Source organism: Camellia sinensis, chromosome 10 (genome assembly GCF_055761805.1).
Source record: "Camellia sinensis isolate YWXY chromosome 10, ASM5576180v1, whole genome shotgun sequence".
NCBI classification, from domain to species: domain Eukaryota; kingdom Viridiplantae; phylum Streptophyta; class Magnoliopsida; order Ericales; family Theaceae; genus Camellia; species Camellia sinensis.
The window spans coordinates 9,029,556-9,044,456 of NC_138970.1; the positions used below are offsets into that span (position 1 = coordinate 9,029,556).

General features: G+C 33.3%; 1 protein-coding gene across 1 annotated transcript; it reads left to right on the forward strand.

The window, feature by feature from the left end:
- Positions 1 to 11,743: 11,743 nt before the first annotated feature.
- LOC114312075 (anthocyanidin 5,3-O-glucosyltransferase) lies at positions 11,744 to 13,868 on the forward strand. The gene has a single exon (XM_028258253.2). It carries the CDS (start codon positions 12,270 to 12,272, stop codon positions 13,689 to 13,691), a length of 1,422 nt encoding a protein of 473 aa, XP_028114054.2. The 5' UTR covers positions 11,744 to 12,269; the 3' UTR covers positions 13,692 to 13,868.
- Positions 13,869 to 14,901: the final 1,033 nt, after the last annotated feature.

Sequence of the window (14,901 nt, forward strand, 5' to 3'; positions counted from 1 at the left end):
AAGAAGTTAAAGCATGATGGCAACAATACATCAAGAATAACCGGTACGAAGAAGTGTGGTTGTCCTTTTGATATGAGGGCTCACAGGTCCGCAGTATTGATAGATCAGTCGGTCCACCTGGAAAAGCATGAGTACGGTCCTCTTCCTGGACAGGAGGAGAATCAGGTAAAGAGGTATCCTCCACAGTAATGTCAGGCATATCATAACCTTCAACTCGTCTTTGGCTTCGACTCCGACTTTGACTGGCATTGGGAATATCATATTCTACCGAAACTGGATCACGACCTCGACCACGACCTTGACCTCGTCCTCGCCCACGCCCTCGTCCCCGTTCATGGTCTACATCAAATTCACGACGTCGTCTATTTGAAGCAATAGGTGGGACACGTTGTTGATATTCAGAATCCATATTATCTGCAAAAAATAATAAGTGTGTGTAATGAGTGTGTGTAAATAAAGAGAGTGTGTGTAAAATTAATGAGAGTGTGTGTAAAATTATAATAAGTGTGTGTAATGACAGTGTGTGTAAAATTATAATAAGTGTGTATAAATAAAGAATGTCCATGCAAGCAACAATATACATGCCCATGGTGGGGAAATTGTAATAAGTGCTTAGTCAAGTGAAATTACTAATAAGTGTTTAACAAAATTATAATAAGTGTGTGTAAATTATAATAAGTGTTTTAATATACAACAGAAGGGGGAAAAAAAAAAAACCTGTTCGGAAGTTCACAACCGAAAATACATATTCTATTCGGAAGTTGAAATCCGAAACAAAAACATAATTTCGGAAGTTGAGTGTTGTCCAAATTCAATTTTTTCGGAAGTTGACTATCGAAACAATGTAACATTTTCGGAAATCTACTGATGAAATTATTGATTATTTTCGGATTGCTACGTCTGAACACATTGTTATATTTCGGTTAACCAGTTCCGAACGACGGTTTCAAATCAAAAACTCTACATTCCAAGCGAAAAACTCTACATTACAGATGAAAAACTCTACAATGAGGATTGAAAATGAGGATTGAATAGGAATGATGATTCAAAAGTAAACTCACCTAATGAGGATTGAAAATCTGATGGAATGCTTCAATGGGATGTAGCTTCGTGGATGAAAATGCTTCAATGTATTTGCACACCTGGGTTGCTCACGGTAAGCTTCTATGTGATGGAATGCTTCAATGTATCCGCACACGGTAAGCTTAAATCCTCAAGGTTGAAGATGTAGCTTCAGTTTCAATAGGTGTGTGTATTTGCACTGTTGGGAGAGCTGGGTTTGGGGTCGGGGTGTGTGTGTGTGTATGTGTATGAGGGTAGATTTGGAACTCACCGTGTGTAGTGAGTAAACTGATTAGAAATTAATTTTTTTGGTGTGTGTAGTGAGTAAACTGATTAGAAATTAATTTTTTTGGTGTGTGTAATGAGAAGGATGTGCAAAGAGGGGATTAGGTGTGTGTATACAGAAGCTCTCCAAAAAATGGGCCTACAGTTTATAGAAGCCCAGGAAGAGATTGGTCCAATTACAGCATCTTCAAAGGAGGAGGCAAAAGGACTATTTTTGAAATCTGTTCTTGTTTCACTGAAAGAACTCAGTTAAAAAAATGATTTTGTGCATAGCATTATTTGGAAAAAGACCTAAACTGCAATGTTAGGTAGTGTATGTTATTTTTGAGGATATATAATTCTGCATAACAGGAGCTGAGATGACAAATAATGGAAATTTCTCAAGAAGCCCTGTCAATTGGAAAGCTTTTGTCTCAAGAAAAAGAACATTGCTTCAGTGTATTTTTCACATTCATCTACTCATGTCAACCACCCAAAAAAGCCCTGTCAACTACCCATGTGTTTACTTCATTGTATTTTTCACATTCATTTTGTTTACTTTCTTATTTTTTACTTTGGAGATGGATCAAAAGTTGCTCTCATTGAATTTGTTGCTGTGTGTCCTATTATTGTTGTTGTTGTGTGTTTGTTTCTTTTTGTTTTTTGTTTTTTGTTTTTGTTTTTTTTTTGCGAGGAGTGTTTTGTTTTTATTTAAAGAGCAATGTTAAATAGTTGAATATTAACAATCATTGTGATGTATAAATAAAAAATATATTTTTTTAGGTTGCATCTTAGTTGGTTCAACTTATAGCAACCGCGGATGTTATTGAGGGTAATTTTAAGGGTGATATTTTGGCAATTTTAAAATAATTTATTAGTAAAAGTAAAATAATATGATAGATTTTTTAAATATTATTTTTAAATATATTCATAATGATTGGTAGGGATTAAATTTTAATTGATTGAACAAATTAAAATTTGACATTCATGTAAGATTTAATAATACATGTAACCATAATAATAATGCGAAATTAAATTTTACAGGATCTTGAATTCAATACAACTCAAAAATAAAACGAACATAACTTTGTCAGCCATTGAATTAGAGAAGTTGAGAAAATACCCCTAATAATTGAACCTTTAATTCTTGGCTCACCTTCTTCTCTCTGTCTCTCACTTTATTAGGATGACTATAAAATTTAGAGTGATGGAATAATATCAAAAGAAGGGGAGTCACCCATCCTTATATAGAGGAGAGAAGAGGGCCAGATAAACTCTATCAGAAGAATTTCTAATCCATCAAGGTTTCCTTCTTATCTTAGAAGAGTGATTATATTAAAATACTAATTACTGAACTTGATCTCAAATATTGGCTTTATCTATTTGTGGAATCCAAATAAATTAAAAACACGTAGAAAATATGTAGGCTATTGGGCCACACTAGAAAAATAAATCCAACATTCTCCCACTTGGCCCATTAAGCCAATTATGATGCAATTATGAGTTTTTTCAAAAATATGCAACTTAAAAAATTTTGACTCATTGGATTCCACACTAAAAACTTTGACACGTGATCACGAATTTTTTAAAAATAGCCAATAAGTTCAGATATATCAGAAACTATAATACTGTGATTACTTCAGATCACCAATGTGAGTCATAGCGGTTATATAACATTTATGTCATATTTCCTTCTATGTACTACACCATCGATAACCTTCACCAACCCAGTCCATTATCAGGATATATAATTATTTTCCTGAAAGGCCCCTGTAATTTGTCTTGTTAAGACATTCCCTGTTTATCAATATTCAATTTAATGTGTACACACACTTTTAGAACAGGAAAAACAGAAACAAAATTATTATTGCGCAAATAGTGTCAAATGAAAATAAGCACTCACGATTAACCATACACATCAAGGGTTGCTTAAAAGACCCATCCTGATAACATGCTCTTTGTATGTCTTTGGTGGCAATCCCTTTGTGAATGAATCAACAATCATAAGAGATGTTCTTAAGTTTTCAATTAACACTTGTTGTTTCTGGACTCTTTCTCTAACAACCAAGTACTTTACTTCCATGTGTTTAGAACCACTAGAATACTTTCCATACTTAGAGAAGAAAACTGTTGCTGTATTGTCACAATATATCTTCAGCGGCCTGGCAATTGAGTCAACAACACCAAGTCTTGAGATGGAATTTCGCAACCATAAAGCATGATTTGTAGCCTCAAAGCATATGGAATGTCCTTCATTTGTTTTCTTTTCAAGTCATTCCTTGGACACTGTTTTTCACGTAATTTATCACCCTTCATCATGGGTGCATCACCGGCTGAACAAAACTGCATATTGAATCTCTCCAAAACACGATCAATATATCCTTTCTGTGATAGTCCTAGCAATCCTCGAGATCGATCCCTAAAGATCTCTATGCCAAAAACATAGTTTGCCTCACCCATATCGACCATTTTAAAGTTTTTTTTTTGTTTTTTTTTTGAGAGATATTCCTTGGTTTCATGTAATAAGCCAAGGTCATTACTAGCTAACAAAATATCATCCACATATAGCACCAAAATAATGAACTTGCTCCCACTAACCTTCAGATATATACACTGATCAACTGCATTTTCCTTTAATCCGAAAGAGATAATGGTATCATTAAACCTTAAATACCATTGCTTGGAAGCTTGTTTAAGGCCGTATATGGATTTCTTTAATTTGCAAGCTAAATGTTCTTTACCTTTCTTTGCAAATCCTTCTGGCTGCTCCATATAAATTTCTTCATCCAAATTCCCATTTAGAAAAACAGTTTTCACATCCATTTGATGCAACTCTAAGTCATAATGAGCTACCAATGCTAGGATGATTCTAAGCGAGTCCTTCTTAGATACTGGAGAGAAGGTCTCTGTATAGTCTATGCCTTCTTTTTGAGTAAAACCTTTAGCAACAAGTCTGGCTTTAAATCGTTCGATATTGCCTTTTGCGTCACGCTTGGTCTTGAAGACCCATTTACACCCGACCTTTTTGCAGTTATTAGGCAATTCGACGAGATCCCAAACACTATTCTGTTCCATGGATTTTAACTCTTCATTTATAGCATTGACCCATTTAGAAGAATCATCACTATTTGTGGCTTGTGAAAATGAGACTGGATCTTCATTAATCCCAATATCAAAATCAGATTCCTGTAGATACACCATGTAATCATCTGGAATGGCAGGCTTTCTTTCCCTCTGAGATCTTCTCAGAACTGCCGGTTGTGGTGGTTCCACAATATTTTCAATGGTGGTATCTTCATAAAGTGGTGAAACATGAGGTGGTGAAGGATTTTCATCATGTTGTTCGTTTTCCTCAGCCTGTGGAATAGTCTGAGGAACAACAACTTTTCGATAAGGGTCAAATGTTGGCACATCTACCCTAATTTTCTCGAAATTCACCACTCGTGTTTTCTCACTCCCACTGATTTCACCATTCTCTAGGAATCTAGCATTACCAGTCTCCACTATCCTCGTACTGTGATTAGGACAATAAAATTTGTACCCTTTAGACTTGTCTGGATAACCAATGAAATATCCAGATATTGTTCTTGAGTCCAACTTTTTCTCTTGTGGGTTGAAGATTCTTGCCTCTGCTGGACAACCCCAAATATGTAAGTGTCTCAAACTAGGTTTCCTACCAGTCCACAACTCAAAAGGAGTTGTTGGGACCGCCTTACTAGGAACCCTATTTAAGATATACATTGCAGTTTTTTAAAGCTTCACCCCACATTGAAATAGGTACAATTGAGTAACTTAACATACTCCTAACCATATCTTTAAGTGTACGATTACGCCTTTCAGCAACTCCATTCTGCTGTGGTGTACCAGGCATTGTATATTGAGCACAAATGCCTTTCTTTTCTAAGAATTTGGCAAATGGGCCAGGATTTTGGCCTGACTCATCATATTTACCATAATATTCACCACCCCTGTCTGATCTCACTATTTTAACCTTTCTATCTAATTGTCTCTCGACTTCAGTTATGTACACCTCAAGGATGTCAACAGCCTGAGACTTTTCATGAATTAGATACACATATCCATAACGTGAGAATTCATCTATAAATGTGATAAAATATTTTTCACCACTAAGACATGGGATGCTGAGTGGCCCGCAAATATCTATATGAATTATTTCAAGAAGCTCATTACTTCTTGTGGCACCTTTCTTGGTGTGTTTGGTTTGCTTTCCTTTAATGCAATCCACACATATCTGAAAATCAGTGAAGTCTAGGTTTTCCAAAATCCCATTCTTCACCAATTTTTCAATTCTATTTCTGGAGATATGCCCCAACCGTCTATGCCACAAGATCGATGATTTTTCATTAATTAGACCACGTTTTAAACCAATATTCGAATGCAGAGTTACTAATGATTGTGCAAACTCATGATTTAAGGTAATTTTATATAAACCATCACATAAATTACCAGAACCAATCACTTTTGAATTAAACATTAAATTGAGTTTTTCACAGTTAAATAAAACTGAATATCCAACACGATCCAATTTGGATAACGAAACTAAATTCCTAGAAATTGAAAGAACATAAAAAGTGTCTTCTAGATCCATCTGATGACCCGTCTCTAAGATCAGTCGATAGGTTCCTACAGCTACGACTTCAGCTTTGAGACGGTTCCCCATATAGACAAATCTTTCACTTTCCTTCGGTTTCCTGGTTGAGAGGTATCCCTGCATGTCATTTGTAATGTGGGTTGTGGCCCCAGAGTCAATCCACCACGTATTAAAAGGTACTTCAGCAAGATTTGATTCATAACAAATAAAAGAAAATTTCTTACCTTTCTTTTCGAACCAAGCCTTTCGCTTGCTGCAGTCTTTCTTCACATGTCCCTTCTTGCCACAAAAGTAGCACTTGACAGTGAAACCATTCTTAGCCTGATTTTCTTCCCCAGGTTCATTCTTTTTCTTTGGTGGATTTTTCTTTGATTTTACAAACTTACCCTTCTTTTTCTTTATAGCTCCATGAGTTACAGCCAATGCAGTTTGACGTCCTTCCTCCCTCAACCTCACTTCCTTCTGAACACACATATTAGTCAGCTCATTCAAATTCCACTTATCTTTATTGGTGTTATAGTGAATTTTGAATGCGTTGTATTGTGATAGAAGTGAGTTGAGAATAAACTGCACGAGGAAAGTTTCATCAACTTGCATTCCTAAAGTTTTAAGCTTTGCAGCTTTGTCGCCATATTGAGGATGTGATCCTAAACTCCTCGGTGGCCATTGTATTTCATTGTTGTTAATTCAGCCATAATAGTGCTAGCAAGTGGCTTATCGATCTTCAACAGCCTTTAACCAAATTTTACTTTAAGCGTTAGAATAACGTCACTAAAGAGTCCTTTGGTCAATAACCAAGTAAGATCCCAGGAAGGTCGGAGGAGTCAATATAGCCTCCCTTCTAAGTCCAACCACCTTAGATAGCAAGCTATCTTTTTGACAGATCTTAAGAGGTATTAACACAAGATCTCATAAGTAACATGGAAAAAGGCATAAACAATATACATATTAAAGCTTTGAGAATTACGATGAACTATTGATATCACATAAGTCTTTCCTTTGGGAAAAACTTAGGGATATCTATTGTCCACTCGTCAAAAATCACTTATGTAGGTCTAAAGTAATTTATGCAATTTTTCAGCTAGTCATGTTACCTTTGAGTATTCAATTCTAATCTGTCAAATTACATAAGTTATATTATCCTACCCAGTTTATAATTATTTGAAAGTGACTCTCCTTTGGGCTAGTCTCAATCTCCTAATTATAACTGCAATTGAGAATATTATCGACCTTAATGTTACCCTTTTTAACAATTCTTTTATGTAGTTTTATATTCATAGGTTTCACAAATCTAGGCCACTTTGGCAGCTACTAAATTAGTAAACCCTATGAATACGGAACTAACCAACAATATTCTCTATTCATTAATTTTGAGTTATTTAATTATCATTAATTCAATCACAATTTTAATGAGATCACTATTTTTATGATTTCTAAAATTTCTTTTATGTGATTGCTATTACCAATATAATAATAATAACTCTGGATGAACAGAAATATTTATATATGCATTATAACAATCATGAATATCTAAAATAATGGTTAATAAGAATTACACCTAATATGAATTAACCACTTTAATATTTAATATTCAATGTCATAAAATTATATCATGATATCAATTTTAAATCATGAAAATATATAAATATTTAACAATAATAGACAATAAGTGTGCATATTTAAACAAAGCAAAAACATAATCCTCTAATGTGATACAATCAAATAAATATATTTATTTAATAGTCCGAACAATTCAGCAAAATTCTAAAATTGCTTTTAATCTATGCACTTTATCATAACGGCAAGCAATACACTCAATTCAATAACATATTATGATAATTATAAAAATTATTATCACTAAAATTGATAATAAATCAAAACATGCATATGAACAGCATATAGAATTACATAAAAGTTTGCACCTAACATATCACAAAACAAAGTGAGTGAGAGAGTCCATGATGTGCATACTTAGTTACGATTTAGAAATCAAGAATGAAATCTTCTTTTACACAACTTTTGACTTTTAACAACACAAAAAGAGTTTCTTTGATGCATAATGAATATGAAAGAGATTAGATGTATCATTCAGACACTGCCTAATAAATATGGCATGCAGCTTACAAGGTTGAACATACAGCGTATATTCAAGATAACCAACACATGCCGAGAGTTCAAACCTTATGAACAAAAAATATGTTGCTATGAATAATTATAACTATAATAACAATATTCATAAATATATTATTATTCCAAGGTGTATTGATTCACAAACTAAAGCTCTGATACCACATGTAAGATTTAATAATACATGTAACCATAATAATAATGCGGAATTAAACTTTACAGGATCTTGAATTCAATACAACTCAAGAATAAAACGAACATACCTTTGTCAGCCATTGAATTAGAGAAGTTGAGAAAATACCCCTAATAGTTGAACCTTTAATTCTTGGCTCACCTTCTTCTCTATGTCTCTCACTTTATTAGGATGACTATAAAACTTAGAGTGATGGAATAATATCAAAAGAAGGGGAGTCACCCATCCTTATAAAGAGGAGAGAAGAGGTCCAGATAAACTCTATCAGAAGAATTTCTAATCCATCAAGGTTTCCTTCTTATCTTAGAAGAGTGATTATATTAAAATTCTAATTACTGAACTTGATCTCAAATATTAGCTTTATCTATTTGTGGAGTTCAAATAAATTAAAAACATGTAGAAAATATGTAGGCTATTGGGCCACACTAGAAAAATAAATCTAACAATTCAACGCTTCACCTTGTAGAGGTAAATTTAGGAGTTATTTATTTATTTATTTTTAAAGGAAGGAGTTATTTATGCTAAGTATTATAGTTTACAAGTATCCTGATAAAATATTTATATTATATTTTTAATTTGTTTTCTTTTCAATTTCTCATTTTACCTATATAACTTAATCTCATGTGTTTTATAAAATTCACTCTAAATCCATTCATCCAAACTGAACCTTAACAATCTCCTAAATTTTGATTTCAAATATGTGAGGATAGAAAAATTGTGCCTCTAGCTCCACCACCATGTGGGAATATCCCTCCTGGTGCTTTCTAAGATTTCAAGAATAATTCCCCAAGTGAACTCTGATATTTAATAGAATTTAAAATTAAAAAAAAAGAAAAAAGTTTCGTTATTAGTGACTAGTTTGTTCTTATATTATCTATGCACACTACAACAAATAGTAGAATTGGCGACTAAAGTTTCTTTTTTCGTCTCTGAAAGTAGTAGAATTGGCGACTAAAATGGAATTAGTCGCCAAAATTGGTCACTTTTGCCGACTAAAACAGTTTAGTCGCCGAATACAAGGTTTTTAGCGACTAAAAGGCACTTTAGTCGCCGAATATGGGGTTTTAGCGACTAAAGGTAGTTTAGTCGCCGAATGTGACAGTTTTTGGCTACTAAAATAATTTAGTCGCCAAAAGTGATGGTTTTGGCGACTAAAAAACAGATTGGTCGCCGATTGTAGGTGTTTTGCCGACTAAAAACATATTGGTCGCTGAAAGTGAAGCTTTTTGGCTACCAAAAAAAAATTAGTAGCTAAAAACTGAGTATTGGCGACTAAAATTCAGTTTAGTAGCCAAAAGGTGACATTTTTGGCGACTAAAAACAGGTTTAGTCGCCAAAACTGCATATTTTTAATTGGAACTAATTTTTTTAGCGACAAAAAAATCATTAGTAGCCCAAAATAATAGAATTGGCGACTAAATAATGGTTTTAGTCGCCAAAAGTGGCCTAAATTTTTTTTAATAAATAATTTATTTTTTACATAATTTATATTGAATAAAAATAATTATATTTATATAATTAGTTTTGTATTAATACCAATTAATATACTATATAAATAATATATATTGCATATACATTCATGTGATGTTATAGTGGCATAGTGGAGGGAGTGTTTGGTTAAAGGTTTAGAATGTGAAAGGGTCGGTGGTTCGAAACTCAGAAAATGCAAAGAAATAAGGTTTTTTTTTTTTTTTCACGGAATACCTTTGGCGACTAAAATTAGTCGTCGCCAAAAGTGTTGCTTTGGGCGACTAATCACTTTGGTCGGCGATTGATGGCTATCAGCGACTAAAATATTAGTCGCTGAATGTATAATTTCCGAAAGTGTAATTCACTATTGGCGACCATCACTTTCGTCGCTGAAACACCTGTTTTTGCTAACTAAAACTTGTTTAATCGCCAATACCTCTGCCGACTAAGTACTGGCGACAAAATGGGCGACTAAAAAATTTAGTCGCTGAATCTGAAAAATCCACTTTTGGCGACTAAAGAGGGACTTTTGGCGACTAAAAATTTAGTCGCCAAAGGTGATTTTTGTTGTAGTGACATGACCAAAACTTAGAAGTCAATCATGGCTTGATGAGAGAAGTTATGTTGAGCTGTGTGGAATGAATTCTTTTTTTTTTTTTAATTATATATTTATTTATTATTTTTTAACTTGATGCGTTGTTACTTAAGATACAATATAGATTGTATTACATAGAGTGCACTGCACATAATTCAATTATATATATATATATATATATATGTATATATATATTTTTTAACATGATCTATTGTCATTCAAACACTTCAAATTATATTACAAAGACTACATTATGATCTAAGGACATTCGCTCACTTACCAATCGAGATAGAGTGTCCTTTAATTAATGCCCTAGAGTAACTAATAGGGCCTTCATTGGACTGCCTAAGCTTGCTTAGATGAGGTTTTGTTGTTGGATTGGGTTTCTTCTCCCTCTATGGCACTTGTTGAAAGGCTTTTCAATTCTATGTGATTGGTGTTTTTTGATCAAAAAAGAGTATATTATGATCTGAATTAGAGATAAGGTAAATTATAAACACACCTTTTAAGATTTGCTTAAAATACAAATTATTTACCTATATGATTTAAAAAATTATAAATATCCCATTATCATAATTTTTTATTTAATAAAATTAATCAAAAAAATAAAAAATTTAACTGTTATCTATACAATGATAAAATTATTTAAATTATTAATTAAAATAAATTTCTAATATCATTAAAAATTATTAATTAACTTACTGTTTTATTAATAAAATGAACAATTTTTTATATAATTAAAACTTTAAGAGACAAAATATAATTTTTAAAATTATAAAAAATAAATTATATTTTAAACCAATCTCAGGATGTATTTATAATTTATGCTTAGACATATAAACCTCCAATGGGCTGGGCTTGGCCCACTACGGAGCTGCCTAGTTGGAGATTCACATCACTACATACTCGAGTTTTGGTGGACTTTATACTTTGTGGGGTTAGGGTTGTCTTTATCTCATTAAGTCCCACCGGCTGACCTAAACCAACCACTAATGTTTCATGATAACATTATCAGCTTATTTTATTTTTATAATAAAACCCATATTAGATAAATGCATATATTTTCAACAGGTATTAGGAATATTTCAATATCAAAAATTAGTTAGTAAATCAAAAAGACTTTCAGTCAATGATATGTTATAAATTATTTATCATTTCTTTGTTGTTAAGACTATAAATTCATTTAATCCTTTTATTATTAATTGAACACACTATTAAAATAAATTTATTAAAAAACAAGATAATTACTTGTTTATTTTAATGTTAACAGTTGCATCCGGCATATGCAGAGTTGACGGGTTAAAATTTTGTCTCAATTATTTTCTGAATACATGTAAGCTCATTTTTTTAACATATACCCAATGATTATATTATAAAAATTAAGACCATGTTTAGTGAAATATATGATTTCACAATATGATTTGAGTGCTCTGTTTGTTTTTAATTTTTAAAAATTGACTCCTCGCTCATTTTTCAAAACAGGTCTACTCGGTTATTCTCTCAGACGTCTTCCAGGCGTTCGGCCGGTTGACCGGAACAGTATTTGTGTTTTTTTTTTTTTTGACACTTGTTATTTTTATATTTTAAATAAAAAATATTTTGAGAACTTTTTAAAAAAAATTTGTGAGATTTGAATAGAATTTTAGATTGTGTATTTGGTTATGAGTTATAAATTTTTAAATCAAATAACATATGTTACATCCCTCAATTCAAAACTTTTTTTAAAACTCATAATCAAACAAAGTTTTTACACTCAAATTATAATTCTAAAACTTATAAATTCAAAATACAACTCTATTCTCAAATCATAATTCTAAACTTCTACCGCACCCAACCTTAAGTTTCTCTCAATGTGTTCTTGAAAATTTATAAAACCTGTTAACTGAGAGTCATCAAGAAGACTTTCCCTTTTCTTGTAACTCTCCTTTCCTCTCTTCTCACAAACAATGAAAGAAACCATAGTATTATACCCAGCTCCCGCACTTGGCCACCTGGTGTCTATGGTAGAACTTGGAAAGCTAATCCTCCAACATCATTCTCACTACTCCATCACAATCCTCATCCCTACCACACCTTGGGAAGATGGAACCACCATTTCCTCGTACATCAACAAGATCAAACTTTCACTCTCCTTCCACTTCCACCACCTCCCCACTCCCAATCTCTCAATTTCTCCCAACTCCAAGACCCAAACCCGAGTAGGCAACGCATTTGAATTCATGCGCAGCAACATCCCCAATGTCCTCCATGCCCTCAAAACCATCTCTCTCACCTCCACAATACCATCTCTCATCACCTCATCAGTCCAAGACTCATATGATCCCAACATCCCAACTTACTACTATTTCACCTCTTGTGCTTCAACTCTTGCTACTTTTCTCTACTTACCTATTCTCCACACCCAAACAACCAAAAGCTTCAAAGACCTTCCCTCCACTATCTTCCACATCCCTGGTTTGCCACCCATCACCGCCTCTCATTTGCCCGAACCCATTCTTGATAGGGACCACCAGGCCTACCATGACTTCCTTAACTTTGGCGCTTGCTTACCCAAATCAAATGGGATCATAGTTAATACCTTTGAATCCCTCGAGCCTAGAGCAATCAAAGCTATCACCGATGGTGATTGTACTAGTCCAATTCTAACCCCGCCAATTTACTGCGTTGGACCAGTGATAGCCGATGCTGAGGATAGAATTGGTAATTCATCTAATTCATTAGATTGTTTGACATGGCTGAACACTCAACCCAGTAAAAGCGTAGTGTTCTTGTGCTTTGGAAGCAAAGGAGCACACTCAACATCACAGTTGAGAGAAATCGCTATTGGGTTAGAGAGAAGTAATCAAAGATTCTTGTGGGTTGTGAAGAACCCGCCTCCAAATACTTTGGAGGAGCCTAATTTGGAGTTACTACTACCAAATGGGTTCTTGGAAAGAACAAAAGAGATGGGTTTGGTGGTGAAGTCATGGGCACCGCAAGCGGCGGTTCTGAGACATCAGTCAGTAGGCGGGTTCGTGACGCACTGCGGGTGGAATTCGGTGGTGGAGGCGGTGAGTGCTGGTGTGCCAATGGTGGCTTGGCCATTGTATGCCGAGCAACGCTTGAATAGTGTGGTTTTGGTAGAGGAAATGAAAGTGGGTATTGCCATAGCCATAGATGATGATGGTTGGGTGAGAGGAGATGAGATTGAGAGGTGTTTGAGAGAATTGATGGGGTCTAGAAAGGGAGAAGAGGTGAGGAAAAGGAGTGAAGAGATGAGAGTGATCGCATCTGAGGCTTGGATGGTTGGTGGTGGTGGTGGTGGGTCGTCTCTTGCTGCTTTTTCAAACTTGGTGGCTTCATGGTCGTCCAATCATAGCAAAGGATGAACGACATTAAAAAGTCCAATCAATGGGTGGCATTGGTTGAATGTATTAAAAACAGGATAAATAATCTTTGTATTTTTATTATTATTTTTTCAATTGCGTCATTTTAATATTTATAATTTTAATTAGCTAACGTCAATTAGTGTTTTTGAATAAAAATAATCATTGAATTAACTGAAATTATTTTATTTTATTGAATTGAATAAATTTAAAATTTTACTTATAAAAATATAACACATACTACTTATATGCGTAGTTTCTATAAAAAAAAAAAAAACTAACATTACAATAAAAACATACTTTAGTGGCACTGCACTAGTGGCATATTTTTAGAAAATGTCACAAAAAATGATATTTAGTGGCACGTTTTTGAAAAATGCCACAAAACAACAAACATAAAAGGCTCTAGTGACATTTTAATGAATAAGTGTCACAAAATTACAACAAAAACATACTTTAGTGACACTACACTAGTGGCATATTTTTAGAAAATGCCACAAAAATGATATTTAGTGGCACGTTTTTGAAAAATGCCACAAAACGACAAACATAAAAGGCTTTAGTGACATTTCAATGAACAAGTGTCACAACACTACAACAAAAACATATTTTAGTGACACCATACTAGTGGCATGTTCTTAAAAAATGTCACAAAAAGAATATTTGGTGGCATTTTTTAGAAAAATGTCATAGAGCCACAAACATACAAGGCTCTAGTGGCATTTCAATTAAAAAAAGTGTCACTTCACTACAACAAAAATGTCACTACAACAAATTTACACTTTAGTGACACTACACTAGTAGCATGTTTTTAGAAAATGCCACAAAAATAAAAATTGGCATTAAATGTTTTAGAAAAATGCCATAGAACCACAAAACATATAAGGCTCTAGTGACATTTTAATAAAGAAATGTCACATCAATTTTATGACATTTTATAAAATAATGACACAAAAAATTATGTTCGTGACATTTACCAACAGATGCCACTAAACTTTAGTTGCAATGGCATTTTTTAAAAAATGTCAAGACACTAGGTAGGTGCAAATTACTTTTTATGGCACTTAGGTAAAAAGTGTCATAAACAAATATTTTATAGCATTTTGAGAAATGCCACTAAGCCAAAAACTTTCCAAGCTTATAATGACATTTTTGAAAAAACAAAAAATGCCAATATATTTTCTAAATTTTTAAAATGCAGTAAATGATTAAA

Coding starts and splice junctions, on each gene's coding strand:
- LOC114312075 (XM_028258253.2), top strand. CDS start 12,270: ATGAAAGAAACCATAGTATTATACCCAGCTCCCGCACTTGGCCACCTG.